We start from the raw sequence: 15,578 nt of genomic DNA on the forward strand, positions 1-15,578 counted from the left end.
TTTTTTCGATCTATTCATAGTTTATATTTTCTTATTTAATGCAAATTAATAATATATTTTTTATTAAAACGTATTTTTGTGTAATGAATGTATTCTAATTTAAATTATTTGTATTTTGAACATTACATTTTAAAGTTATTAAATTCATGTTTGTTATTTTGTGGTGATATATTTTTTAAATATATTCACTTATTGATATAAAAAGATTGTACATGTTTTTATTATGTTAACTATAATTAAATATACTTACTAGTTTATTGTCGATATTTGGATGACAATTTGGTAGTCAATATTTTTGTATCTTACATTATAGTACATAAAGATGGTATTTTGATTGTTGATATTTTGACAACTATATTTTTGCTCCACAGTGTTTTTGTGATGATATTCTGTCATACATCTGCATTCTGTTCATTCAGTAGCTTATGGCTACAGTGCAGGCTGGTGCAAAATTGTAATTATGCCAGCGAAATTTGCATAAAGCATATGTGAACAAGACCTGACTGGTCAAAACATGTCCTTCACCACACTCAAATAAACACGCGCATCAACACAAGTACTTTCCAGTGGCACATTTTGTTGTTAACACACAAGCCCACAAGTATATAGTGACTGTGTATATATATTCCCTGTTAAATATTATGTAGATATATTAATCATTTAAACTTTAAAACTTGTCTTAAAAAATTGAAAACGCGAATTAATTGAACACATAAATATTAACTAAATGTACTACATATTAAATACAAATGTTAGTGAGGGTGTAATTTTTTAACTTATTCTTTAAAAATGTTATAGGTTAAATTATTACATTCAAATTAATTATTTAATACACAAGTAATTTGATGAGTTAATGTGCTGTTCCATTTATATTAGTTCTAGGTTAATAATAAATATTATAAAATTCATTTACTTTAATATTATATATTAAAATATTTTTTTTTTTCAGTTTAAAGTATAATACACTGTAATGATTTAACCTATACTTTCCCATTGGGATATCTCCACCATGAGTAGAGATCTCCATTTATGTTTGAAAAAATACCTGCAGTAACTTTACACTCATAAATCCTATTGTAGGAGGCTCCAACCGCTGATTTGAGGGGGTGGAGATTCATAAGTCTACACCTAGGTGTAAACCTACACTCGGAAATCGTGGATAGCAAAAAAGTAAACAGTTACACCTAGGTCTATCAGCAAATATATATCTGAGTAAATAAGTGCATGTATATTTACTATTGTGATTTGGTCCCAAAGAGACCAACCTTCCATTTCACTGTACATTGAACTTTTGTTATATAAATGCTATCTATCTATATATCTATCTGTCTCTCTGTCAGTCTGTCTATCTATATGTCACTCTCTCCACCTTTTGTTCAGATTGATTTAACAAGGTATCTGTGTATGGTGTACTAATGTATTTCAATAAAGAACTGAACACTGCTTTGTTGAATGGGAGCTTGAAGGAGAAACCAACCCAGAGGCAGAAGTGCCCAATGTATAACAGGAAACTTGGGCTCACATCCTAGCTTTCTTACATGGCCAATTTGTGGAATCCTAAGCAAAAGGTTTTACTTCACAATGTCTCATTTTCCTCAGAGACCAGTCTTAGAGCACTTAGAGTAATACAGCTCAGGATGTCTACTTGCATACAACTACAACATTGGCACTCTGTATGGTGTACATGATAAGATAGACATAACATAAAAACATATCATAATGAGGTAAAATAGGCATGACATAAAAACATATCATACTTCATCTAATATCAAAACATAAATAAAAATAATCCCATTGGATCCTGAGAATGTATTAATCTTATTAAAAAAAATATAAAACGTACAAGTTCTTATCCTAGTTCATACTTCTTGTGGCCACACTCTTGAGTGTATCCCTGAGATTAATACTATGTCACGTCAATTTTAATCCTCCCATGTGAACTATAACATGTTAAACTCTATTTATAATATCATTACTAGGAGCACTCAAAATAAGTCTGTGCTGCTTAATGGTGGCTAGGGTATTGATCCAAGCACGCCAGGCATAAAGCAAATATCTTGTTAGAGTAAACACTAGCCATTTTGTGGTATCAGATCTTGGCAATAGGAGAGCTTCTGCTGGTCGTGTGAAGGATAATAGACAACATGCTGGAATTATCCACCTTTTTCTAATCTGAGCATATGCAGGGTAAAAGAACATAAAATGATCTATAGATTGAGAGCAGAGGCTACACACGGGGCACAATGGCGTTACAGTAGTATACTTCCATTTGCTTTTACTCAGCTTCAAAGGCAGAGACCCATACATGAATTGTAGATAAAGTGCATGTGCATTTGGTGGTTCAATCTCATCCATAAATATCTCAAACAAGAAGGAATATTTAAAATCTAAGAACCTTTCAGTTAAAGTGCCAAGTGCAACAGCGTTAGAACAGGAATCCTGAATATAATTCCAAAACCTTGCTTTTTAAAAGGGTACTGCTTCTTTCGACAAGGACTTGGGATCCTCCCACAGGTCCCTCAGTCCTTAAACAGCTAATAACAAAGCCAATAAGTGTGTTTGATGCATAACACGTAGTGACAAAGCCAGTAGATGTGTTTTAGCCCCCCCCCACCCCATGCAGGGGTAGCTCCTCCTTTATGACGGAGTAGCACCGTCCCACTGAAAAATAAAATGATAAAACCATTTTATTATAATTTTATGTTTCTTTTCTGATCCTACTATTGACAGCTGACGTTAGGGCGGGACGGGGTCATTGTGACGGAGCTTCAAAGTAGGGAGGGGTGGTGGGCACTTAAAAGTGCGTATGTAAGTTTGGTAGGCCGTCTTAGGCTGCCCAAACAGACTTGCGTACTTTGGTTTCTCCAGTGCAGCTGTGTCGTACAGCCGGGTTGGAGAAAAGCTGCAGACTCCCTGTGTCTAAGCGAGCATCAAGTTAGCCTGCTCAGGCCAATCACAGCGCTGCTTACATGCTGGTGAATATTATTACCAGCATGAGAGCAGCGCTGTGATTGCCCCTTGGAGCCTGTGCTGCGTGACCAGTGGCTGGAGAGGAGCACCGAGGCAGCTGCCGCAGGTAAAGGTAAGTTGTTTATTTTTCCCTCATACACCCCGTTTGCGTTGCCCCTCCGCTTCCAGTTTACAGCAGCTGCCATTGCCCCCATGCCAAGTTAAATGCATCATATCACCTATTACAGCCAGCCTTTATTAGTTGAGGCATCTTATGACCAGATACATAATTCACCTAGTCTCAGTCATCATATCCTAAACAAGTACAGACTACTATACCCAGGGACAGGCCTCATATGTCCTTCAGGCGACTCTAACACTGATGTACTTCCTCATACACCCATGTACAGTCTTAAACATCAAAATAGAGCCTTTTGTATTCAATTACAGCCTTTCCTATCCATTTACAGCCTTTCATATCCATTTACAGCCTTTAGTATCAATTTACAGCCTTTTCTATCCATTTACAGCCTTTTCTATCCATTTACAGCCTTTCGTATCCATTTACAGCGATCCTATATCTGCTGCAGCATCCCATTCATGGTACAAAGATCCATTGAAATCAGCAGCATCTCATGGCCTGATGCACCAATATCCACAGCAGTCATATTCTGGTCAGCTACAGACTCATATGTCCTTGCGCAGGGCTTAGATGACCAGATCCAGGCTTACATGTCCATTTACACGCATAAGCCTGTTGCGGCCTGCAGCCTCACAGCCCTCGCACAGCCATTCTTTGAAATTTGTAGTATTTTATAACATGCAGCATCAATTCTGTATCTGCATCAATCCCGCCCTGGTCAGCTACAGACTCCTGTGCCCTTGTTAGTCTTAGATGCCCAAATACAGCTTACAGATCCTTGTCCAGTCACCATATAGCTGCTTTAGCATCATGTTCCCTGGTGAAGCCATCTTTTCAACCTTGCAGCACTGTATGGCCTGATGCATAATTTGCCTAACCTCAGCCATCCCATCCTGTTTAGGTTTTGACTCATATTCCCATGTACAGAGCTTAGATGCCCAGATACATTATTGCATTGCCATTTATAGGCATGGTATGCCTGTTGCAGCCTCACATGCCCTAGTACAGCCATCTTTTGAAAGTTGCAGCATTTTATAACAAGTCGCATCAATTACATATCCACGGTAGTCCCATCAATCAAATAATCAAATCACAGGGCTTATAAAGCACACAACTTTTCAGTGAGTGTCCCGCTGCTCTCAGCTTCGCTGAGCACCATGCTGAACCAATTATGGAAACGCTCATTCAAAAAGCCAAGTCTTGAGGTTCTGTTAGAATGAGAGTATTTTCTTCATAGCCCTAAGTGAAAAGGGGGGGCAACCAGTCCCTGGTGGCACGAAAGGAGAAGGATGTGCAACCCCACTTCCTCCTTTTTAATTGCTGGACCACTGCCATCATAGCGTCAGAGGAGCAGAGGGTTCTTGCCAGCTGGTAAGGGGTAGTCCGGTTGGCCAGGTACCGCGGACCCGTTCGATAGAAGGCCCTATGGGCCAGCATGAGGCCCATAAACCACACTCTCTCCTTGATTGGTTGCCAGTGCAGCTCCTTAAGATGAGGATGGGCGTGCTCTCCTCTCAGGAGTTTCAACAGAAGCCGCAAAGCGGCATTCTGTATCACCTGGAGTCTCCAGAGTTGATAAGCTGGTAGGCCCTAGCAAAGAGAGTTGACATAGTCAAGCCAAGGGGCGATAAGGGCATGTATTACCATTTTCTGATGTTGCACTGAAAGCAAATAGAGACAATTTCTTCAGGGAATTCAGAAGTCCAAAACAGGAGCCGACAACACCAGTTGCCTGCAGACCAAAGGCGGCTTGACTGTCAAACTTCAACCCTAAATTACGGGCGATGGTGGCTGGAGCAGGCAAGGGCGGAACGAAACTAGGCCAGCATTTACCATCCTAGGTGAGGGAGGGTAAGCCGAATAAAAAAAAAATGACTTTTGCCCGCATTACACTGTAAATTGCTAAAGCACATCCACCGAAATACAGCCGTTGGGCATGCCTTAAATCTGCTGAAAGTATTAGGTACGTTTCTGTCTTGAGTGGGGAGAATCTGAGTGTCACTGGCTTAGGACACAATTTGCACACTAAAGGATTCTACCAATACAGCCAGGGGTGTCATGTATATAGAGACCAATGTTGGACTCAGGGCAGAGCCCTGAGGGACACCAAACGTTAGGGTTTAGGAACCGAGGTATAAGGGGCCATCCACACCAACTGGCTTTTATCAGACAGAAACAAATGGAACAAGGTAAACGCAGTTCCACTAACACCAATGGTTCCTAGTCTCTGCCAGATAATAGGGTGAGAAACTGTATCAAAAGCCTCGGATAGATCTAAGTGTAGCAACACCACCTGTTTACCCTGATCCATCACAAGATTAATGGTGTCTGTGACCTCCACCTAGGTGGAATTGGTGCTAAAGCCATAAGGAAACCTGATTGAGAAGGATGCAGCTGCTGAAATTGTTCAAAATAAATAGGTTGCGAATGGTCAGCTTCTCCAGTATCTTAGTGAAAGCTTGTAGGGGGAATAGGTCTGAAGTTTGCTAAAATCGATTTGTCTACAGATGGCATTTTCAACAAGAGAATCAGTTTAGCCTGTTTCTAGCAACTAGGTACCATAGCAGATTGGATGGAGCTATTTAGAAGAGAATTTAAGATGGGATTCATGGCAGCGCAGTTAGAAGCAAGGATATGCAGCGGGCAGGGATCATAAGGCGAGCCCAACTTGCTAGCTCCTCAAGCTTGTTCAGACTCCTCCTGCGAAATGGGAGCAAACTCCTGCAGAGAGCAGTGCAAAGTCTTTAATGGGGTCCCATTCGAGTCCGCCGACCCACTAACATCACGGGGGACTGTGTTAAGTATGTCCACAATGCCTTTAATTTTGTTATCAAAAAAATCAGATAGCTGTCATCACAACTTAAGGGATGCATCCAGCAACTGTGGGAGAGGATCAGGGTAGATGAATTTTCTGACAATATTTATTATTATTATTCATAATCATATTATTATTATCATTATTATTATTATTACAGCAGATTTATACACTACTTGGCTACCCAACGGGGTTTCCTTGCGCTAATCTTGAGGATGTCACTCGATTTGATGCCAGATTCAACAATTTGGATGGCAAAAATGTTCGCTTGTGCCCTCTTGAGCGATTGATTGTAACTATTTAACGCTTTTTTATTTAGTTCCTTAACTTAAGGCAGGTCGTTTTTTTTCCAGCCTCTTTCCCATTTTGTACACTGCTTTTGCAGCTTCTTGAACTCTTCATTAAACCAAGGAGTAGAATACTACCTGCTCTTAGAAAAAACAGATCTCTCCTTGATAGGGGCAACAATATTTGCCGACTGCAACAACCAAGCATTTACCAAGAGAGAATCAGACTCAATATTACCACTCAATGGCGGGGTATACGCCCCAAGAGTGGAACTGCATTCCAAACTAGAGACTTTGGCCCAATTCTTGTAGGGTAGAGGAGGACTAATCCTTCGGCCTTGACGGGCGTGTTCAATCCTCCATTCAAAAGGAATGATAGCATGATCTGTCCACTCACTCTATTTAATATCCCATACAACAACCTGGCAATTTGAAAAGATAGGATCAACCAGCCACATGGGTGGGCTGGTTGACAAATTGCCTCATATTCCATGATGCCATATTTTCAAGTAATATTAGTTCATGTTGGTCTGAGACCTGATCCAGATGTAGATTCAAGTCCCCTAGGACTATAACATTTGAATATGTCAACATATATTTTCATGGGCACCCATCCAGAGAAGATATAAACTCTCCTGCATAACCAGGAGGATCAATACACTAATCCCCGGCCAAGGATTTATTGGCTGATAGTATTAGGCAAAAAAACAGAGGTATTCTGCCCTCGAGCTCCGTTAGATCAAATGAGACCCAGTTAATAGATTGTTTAAAAACAACTATTACGCCCACATATTTTTCCTATTTTGTCATTGTGTAGCATAAAGTATTCCCCAGGGATTGCTGATGCTACATCAGAGGCAGAGCTATCAAACATCCAAGTTTCAGTAAGAAAAAGAATATGTAGTTGGTCATCACTGGGTAAGTCCTAGACGAGCAAGGCATTTTTTGTGAAGGAAGCACATATTACCAAGCGCTGCCCGATTCCCTAAACTATTCCCAGGTTTCATAGTCATCCTGATCAGCTACAGCTTCGTATGGCCTTGTACAGGTGCCCAAATACAGCCTTACAGATATGTTTACAGCCATCATAGGCTGCTGCAGCCTCCCATACCCTGTAACAGCCACCCTTTGAGATTTGCAGCATGAGAGTGCCTGCCGCATCAGTCGCATATGGCCAGTCAACACATGCTGATCCGGTATGGTTAGATCATGATCCCCCTGGAGCCAGGAGAGAGGCTCTGGGGAGGAAGAGGTCTCCACAAGAATGCAAACAAAGGCTAGGGGGCACCCATCGCAATAGGGCTGCTCACACTGTGCGCACCCTGGTTTTTGGATCCTGCTGACAGCTACAGAGAGTAGATGACCGCTGTCTAAAGGCTTCAACAGGACTGCATCCGAATGAGACATTGCAATAGAATAGCAAAAAGCACCAATAACATTAGTGCAGCATTCTATTACCGCTACAATTTGAGGGCCACATGTATCAAACAATTGTGCATCCGCAAATGGTGCAAATCAGTAATTTCGCCCATTTGCAAAGGCAAAATAGCCTTTCAAGATGTATGAATTGCCTTTACCTAACATTGCGACTACAAATAGGGAATCGTAATTTACAATTCCCTCAGCACATGTACCAAGCATTTTCTAAATGCAAACTATGCAGATTTTGAAAAATGCAAAAAAAAGATTTTATTCATTACTTTTGGGGTGTTTCACGTGGGCCTTTGGTATTGCATTATCTAATTTGAGATCTTTATCTAATTTCAGATCTATGGGCCTTCAGGCCCACAGGGACGAATAGAGTACTTTTACCTAATAGTGAATACCTAATGGCGATTGCGAATCTTTAGGAATCGCTATTTGGAAATCGCTATTTTCTTACATACCGTTTTGCATTCCTTAAATAGCGATTACCTAAAATTTGCTATTTAAGGAATGGAAAGTGGATTTTTGATACATGGGCACAGAACCTTTTTCCTGTGATCGCTATACAGTACTCTCCTTCGGCAATCATGTGCACCTGATCTTAGCAAGAATACTGCTCTCTTTGAGCCTGACATAATTACTAAAAGCATGGATTTCTGGCAGAACGTCTTATCGGGTTAATAGGCTTGCTCCTGAGATTTTTCTCCAACAGGCAGCCTACCGGTTTGCATAACAGCAGAACCGATGCAGACTTTCATCAATCCTTGATTGATATAATCACTTTTTAATCTATCCTATAATGGTAGTTCCATCCGCCTAAAGGAAATGGCAGGAAATATATTGTGCTGGCATTATTGCTGTTTGCTCACATTTTGTGCTTTGAATGACCGTGCATTTGTCTTCTACTTCCAGCGCTGCGGATTCACGTGTCACCAACAACCAAAGGCATCTTAGAGGAGTTTGGCAGCTTCGAGCTCCAGCTTCGAGGAGATGTTGAAATGAAGGTAAGTAAGCAGATCATCCCTTTTTTCTGACTCCTAAATCCGTGAAAAGTGCCTGGATGCCGTTTATGGGTTAGAAGCACTATATAAGCATAGTATTATTACATTTTTCCGCAGCTAGATCGACAGTACTAGTTTTAAAATCTATTCTCCCATATGTTATTTGAGCTGTTGTACTATTGAATATCGACCCCCAGAATATAGTGGTGCATAAATATAGAGGACAGAATATCGAGGGCCAAAATACCGAAAGGTAAGTGCATATAGTGAAGTATAAATGTACTATTCCATATATATATATATATATATATATATATATATATATATATATATATATATATACTCCACGTTTTCCTAAGAAAAACCACCGCCGCCTGAACAGAGGGCGCCTGGGCGCGTCGACGATAATGGACCTCTTAGGCACGGTCCGAATAATTTGCCACACTTCCCACAACAAGAGAGTCGACACCGTGTCCTTACGCCAAAGTATTGTTTAATGTCAGCCGATATTGTTAGACGCGTTTCGCCTGCCCAGCAGGGCAAGTCTGCTGGGCAGGCGAAATGTGTCTAACATTATCGGCTGACATTAAACAATACTCTGGCGTAAGGACACGGTGTCGACTCTCTTGTTGTGGGAAGTGTGGCAAATTGTTCGGACCGTGAGAACACGGCGTCAACTCTCTTGTTGTGGGAAGTGTGACTATATATATATATATATATATATATATATATATATATATATATATATATATATATATATATATGAAAAGAAGGTTCCTCCTCAGCTTGCTCTGCGCTCGCAGACACCGCCTCCACGCCAGCAAAGAATAAGGACCGGACCAGCAGAGTCAGCAAGATGGTATTTATTTAAAACAAAAACAGAACCAGCGACGCGTTTCGGGCCAAAAGCCCTTGGTCACGCTGCAACATGTTTAGGATCATTATGCTATTTTATAAGTTTATGCAGTGATGTTGACGCCGCCCCCTGGTGGCGTCCACCATAATCACGTGACATATAATAAACAGTGAAAACACACTATCGCTAATATACTTGTCCATTTGCTGGCATGTGTACAGAAAGTTGTTACTGGTTAAATCCAGGAATTAATCCAATTCAGTCAGATAATAAAAATTGTAGATCAAAAGCATTAAGAAGCAATTTCTATTGTCAAATTAAAATTCAAATGACATATATACCAATTCTGTGCAAATATGCAAATTCTTATATGTAGCAGCGAAAGTTATAAAGTGCATAGATAAAAAAGTGCATAAGTGATAAAGATGTAATAAAGTGCAAGAAAGTTGCGGGAACATACTAGACTACATATATACATACATACATACATACATACATATATATATAGTTATAATATTTATATTCGTGGATTTTCAATTTATTTCAGACACCATGATGCGTTTTGTATATATAGCACCATGGTACATATATGTGACACTAGGGTTTGAAAATCTAGACTTATTACCTGTCAATATTTTATTTTCAATATTTTGTCCTTGATATTGTGTACCATCAATATTCTGGTGTCGATATTATTCAGGATGCACACCCATTCGGGCGGTTCACCAGTCAGTTGCAAATGTTATCAGTGTTTGAGCTGTACATCAGTTAGGCGCATTCACACTGCAGGTCCTATTCACGAAAGCATTTTGAGTATGTAAAGTAGCACTCGGCTAGTACTTTTTTCTGTACTCGTACATTCCTTTGTGAATTGGCAGCAAAACTTCTAAAACGGGAGTATTTTATATGCAATTAGTAAAAGGACTGTATCCCATTTACACTTTAATCGATAAGGATTTGGATGTTTCAGAGTTGACTTACAAAGTCATTTAAAAGTTTGTAAAAGAGTACTCTTTTAGTACTACTTCTATTACTCAGATGTGTTTTTGAATTGGCCCCAAGGTGTTTATGCAAAGAGAGGGGATCAAGCAAAACTTGTTGTATTTGAGAGGAGGTATCTTTCATCCATGGGAAATTTGTAAAATAAATACCACTCAATTGGGTAACAACAAACATTTGTTGTATAGCACTGGTGCAAAGCAACCTCTCACAGTGGATCCACGCTCTACAAATACACCTGGTGTGTCATGGCACCTCATGGCATGATCGTGTTGCATAATGATGCACAATGGTCAAACGTGGATGGCTTAACCATGCACCATTAATGCACTAGTGAGGAGAGGCCTGGATGAATCTGATTACAGTGACTCCATTTCACTGGGTAACGAAAAGTGAGGGGGCCTCCCTGCACGGTACTTAGAGGGCCTGATGGCGTAGCCATGTGCCTTTTTCTTTCTTTTGTGGACCTTCCCCTTGGGTATATAGTCATGTGCCTTGGACACACTGTGCATGTGGTCTTAGCCATAGCCCTTCACAGTGACGTTTTGTTTTAGCAGTCGTTGCAGTGTGCATTATCTTTACTCTTGGGGAGCAGTTGACGTAAGAGGTATAGCCATGTGCAGTGACTCCACTTGCAATGGAACTTGTGGTGCATACCCATGTCCAGTGATCACACACAGGATGGAACCTGTGTTGCACAGCCATTTCTTTGTGATCACACATGGAATGTGACCTATAGTGCATCACCATGTGTTGTGATTGCACGCAGGATTAGACCTGTGGTGCATAGCAACATGTTGAGCTTGAGCTTGCGCTTGGTATGGGACCTTTGGGATATTGCCATGTGTTGTGCATGCAGTTGGGATGGGCCTGTGGTCAGTAGCCATGTCCAATGGTCGCACATAGTAAGGAACCTGTGGTCCGTAGCCATATGTTGGAATCACACTTGGAATAAGACTTGTGGTAAATAGTCATGTTCTGTGATGCATTTAGGAAAAGCCCTGTGGTGCACAGCCTTGTGTTGTGATCGCTCTTTGGTTGGGCTTTTTTATGCGTAGCCATGTGTTGTCTTTGGCTGGCGCGTGTGGTGCATGGCCACCTCCTGCAACTGCACTTGGAATCGAACCTGTGATCCATAGCCATGTGTTGTGCTTGAACGGGAACAGAACCTGTGGTGAATAGCCATGCTCTGTGATTGCATTTGGGATTGAACCTATAGAGCGTAGCAGTATGTCGTTTTAGCAGCTGGAATGAGACCTGTGGTGCATAGCCATGTGTTGTGACCGTACCTGGGACAGGACCTGTGATGTGTAGCCATGTGTTGCCCCTGCACTTGGGATGGGACCTTTGGTGTGTATCCATGTGTTATGATCACTATTGGGATGGAATCTATGGTTGCATTCCCATGTTTTGTGATCGCACTTCATATGAAACCGATGGTGCTTAGCCATGTGTTGTTGTTTGTATGTGTCTTCTCATGGGTGTAGCCTTAAGTATTGATTGTACTGGGAGGTCTCTGAGCATTGCCAAGTGTGGTGACTGCACTTAAGGACATGGCTTGGGGCATAGTGATGGACAGTGATTTTACTTGTATCTTGGCTGACCTTGTTTGACTTGTGTAGAAATATGCATGGTTGCCCTTAGGGCATAAACACACATGGTGTTTACTAGTGTGAAGTGTTGCCCTTGGGTGTTGTCATGCAGGTTAATTGAACCTGAGAGGCATGGTCTTGCGGCGTAGACATGTAAAGGGATTGAACTTAATAGAATGGCATCGGGTGTAGCCTTGCACAGTGAGTATACTTGGCGAACCACCATTCATAAATGTGTGCAGAGATTACAGTTGCAGAGAGGTAGATGGCACTAGGGGGTATATCAAGACTTCATTATTGAACTGGGCTCATATCAGGGTGACAGGTGGGAATTAGCCAAATGCAATGATTACAACTGCTGGGGCTGTGATTTTGTGATCAGAACCATCTCTAGTGATTGCCTTTACAGTCATATCTGGGTAAAACGTGGGGGTATCCATTGCAAGTGATTGCACATGTGGATTTCACTTGGGCAGCATAGTGAAATCGTTTCTTCCGCCCTAATGGTGTGGTCATTCACAGTATTTGAGCTATAGAGGCAAGAGACACGCATGTGCCAACACATTTCCTAATCTTCTGGTGTACAGCAAGGGTTTAGGCAGGCAATGGTGTATGCAAGCAAGAATTGTTAGACACATCCTCCTTGTGCCTGCCAGCTGAGCCAGTGTAGGATCACTCAAGAGTCTTCCTGCAATAAGAACCTTGCATTTGATCTTCCTTTTGGAAGAGTGCTGTCGATTCCCCCCATACCCTTCTCTTAATGAGAGTGTTTCCCTGCTCTTTTTGTGATTCCTGCATTCCATTAGCCGTACCTAACAGAAGAGCCATATTCCATTAATTGTGGACTTCCTATTAGAGAATGTTTCTTCTGTTATTCATGGAGCCCACATAGTCCATGCTCCAGAAGGACGTGGTGTCTGCTGTCTCCTGTTTACCGGACATGTTATTGTCATTTACCTGCAATGTGTTTTCTTTTCAAAGTCATGCTCTACTCTCTGAAATCTACAGGGTCCAACTTCTATTTTTTTTTCTCCTCACACAGGGAAAGGGAAAAGTGAGGACGTATTGGCTTCTTGGTGAACGGGCCAGCAGTACCCGAGGCTGATCATATTCCCTGGAAAAGTGCATGCCTTCCTCGCTGCAGTTTGGGTTCAACAGAGAGCTACTTGGGCATCTTCTTGACACCTCTACAGTCTGGCTCACCCACCAAAGAGTTGATGGGGACACTGCAGAAGAAACTGCACAGGTGGAAAATGTGGGGTGCCAAGCCAACCTGCTATAGAAGATACTGTCATTTCCCTTACTCACCCTCACTTTTGTGCAAAAGCTTCCGACACACCTGAAATCTGTGTCAGCTGCCAAGAATACACCTATGTGTTTACGTTTATGTTCAGGAGGCAGAGATACCTCAACTTCACACCTTAAGATCAGCATCATTTAGTGCCATGGGTAAATGCCAGGTTGGGAGATGGTGCAAGGAGTACAGTCCCTCCCGACCACCATCAGCTTTCTTACCGGTTGACCCAACATGTTTCTATTGTCGAAGCTCTTTTCTGGAAGACACCCTTGAACATCAATAGACCAAGAGCCAGTGTTGCCTTGCTGTCATGATGGCACCACAGAAGCGCAAAAGAAAAATGCAAGACGTTGGGTGACGGGGGCATGGGGTGGGCAGTGATGACTGAATGATGGTTACCAAAGTGGGAGTAACCACAGTCTCACCTGATTCACCTCAAACGATAGACATAATAGCCTTCCATGTCCAACGTCTACAAAGCACGCCTTAAACTTTAACAGAAGGGGCAGGCTCACTCTTTTTGCAGAAGTAGAACAAAGTCTCTCCAAGACCGGATTAAAACCATAATATAAACAAACAGGGAATTACATTGATCAATAGGAACAATAAAGTTTTATCTCCTTGACAGAAAACCCTGGACCTTAAAACATTGTATATCCTGTGACACAATGTATACCGCTCTATTTGTGACCAGCATAAACTTACCTGTCGACGAAGATTTCAGATGAGTTGTCCAGGGAAAGGCCCTTTAGGACATTTTGTACAAAGTGCAACGCACATTGTGAAAAGATGTATAAATTCTTTACGACGACTGTAGAGAAGTATATGCTTCTCCTATTCAGAAGCCAATAGTGATTCATAGTTTCTTCAAGCACTCCCTAGAGAAGTATCGGATTTTAGAGATTCAAGAATGTGTGTGAAATTCTGTATTAAGACTCTTAAATATATGGGATTAAATAAAGCTAGTCTTATATCACTACGTGTGGAATCCTTAAAAACGTTTACAGCGGTCTAGAGAACACCTGCTGGGTTGTTCCCAGGAGAGTGTATGGAGATGTTCAAAAAGCTATGGGTAATGAATGGAGAAATTTGGCACATTATTCACAGAAGAGTCTTCAGCAATGTATATCATCTATAGATAAGGAATTGAGAAATTGGGGTTGTCACTGCTCACAGACAGGTTTGTAGAAATGTTCAGATGTTGATAGATGAGAATTGGGAAATTCTGTCTAATCGCAGATGAGCCTGTTGAAATGTAAAAAAAATAATCTATAGTTGATGATCATTTTTGTCATGAAGGTTCATTAAAGAGTGTATGGAAATGTACAAAAATCCACAAGTAATGAATGGAGAAATGTGTCATCAGTGTTCATGGGGGAGTCTTTAGCAATGTACTATAATCTATAGGTAATGAATAAAGAGTTTAGTTGTCACTATTCATAGGCAGAGCTGTAGAAATTTACAGAAATCTATAGATGACATATGGAAAAAGTTTTTGATCTCAGAGGAGCTCACAAAAATATAAAGATGAACAGAAGGTTCTACCAATGCGCACATCAATATCTATTGAAATGTAAGGAAATTGATAAATGGTGAATGGAGTACTCAGTTGTTAGTGTACACGCACAGATCTATGGAAATGTTTGAGACCCTACAGGTAATGAATGTATAATTTTGTATTAGCTGTTACAGAACAGTCAATTGAAATGTTTTGAAATGTATAAAGAGACTACAGAAAGTATTTGTATACTCCGAGTGTTTGGTGTTTTGTCCTACAGAATTTCATAAGATGATGGCTATTTATGCTAGACGTACTACAGGTGTAGAGCTCAGTAATTTTCTACAAGTTTATAGAAAAAAATATTTTTAATAGACATGTACCTCTTCCCACCACCACTTTATGTTTTGAACTATGCTAGTCAAAATATGTATTGCTTTGGCCATGAGTGTCCTTTTGTGATGTTTCAGCACATTTGTCTGTTCGATACTTCCCGGTTAAGAATGTCTCCCTCGAAAACGGTGACATGATTTGATTCAACCAGTCCCCGCAAGAGTGCTGTATGACTCGTGCTAAACCCACAGGATTACTGGGGTCTGTATCTTCTCTTCAAATGTGCTTATGTTTGAATGCCAAAAGGATAAAGTTATCTTTTTTTTACTGCTCGTTTGTAGGAAGCTGGCTCTCTATATAGTGCACTAAAATGAAGTGCACTGT

General features: G+C 40.9%; 1 protein-coding gene across 1 annotated transcript in view; it reads left to right on the plus strand.

The window, feature by feature from the left end:
• Nucleotides 1–15,104, plus strand: part of NPR1 (natriuretic peptide receptor 1) — an 845,985-nt gene extending 830,881 nt beyond the window's left edge. The window contains exons 21-22 of the mRNA XM_078671023.1: nucleotides 8,531–8,622; nucleotides 13,109–15,104. Of these exons, the coding sequence (XP_078527149.1) occupies nucleotides 8,531–8,622; nucleotides 13,109–13,171 (155 nt within the window). The 3' untranslated portion in view covers nucleotides 13,172–15,104. The remainder of the gene's footprint in view (nucleotides 1–8,530; nucleotides 8,623–13,108) is intronic.
• The last annotated feature ends 474 nt before the right edge of the window (nucleotides 15,105–15,578 follow it).

This window comes from Lissotriton helveticus, chromosome 12, assembly GCF_964261635.1.
Source record: "Lissotriton helveticus chromosome 12, aLisHel1.1, whole genome shotgun sequence".
In the NCBI taxonomy this organism is placed as follows: Eukaryota; Metazoa; Chordata; class Amphibia; order Caudata; family Salamandridae; genus Lissotriton; species Lissotriton helveticus.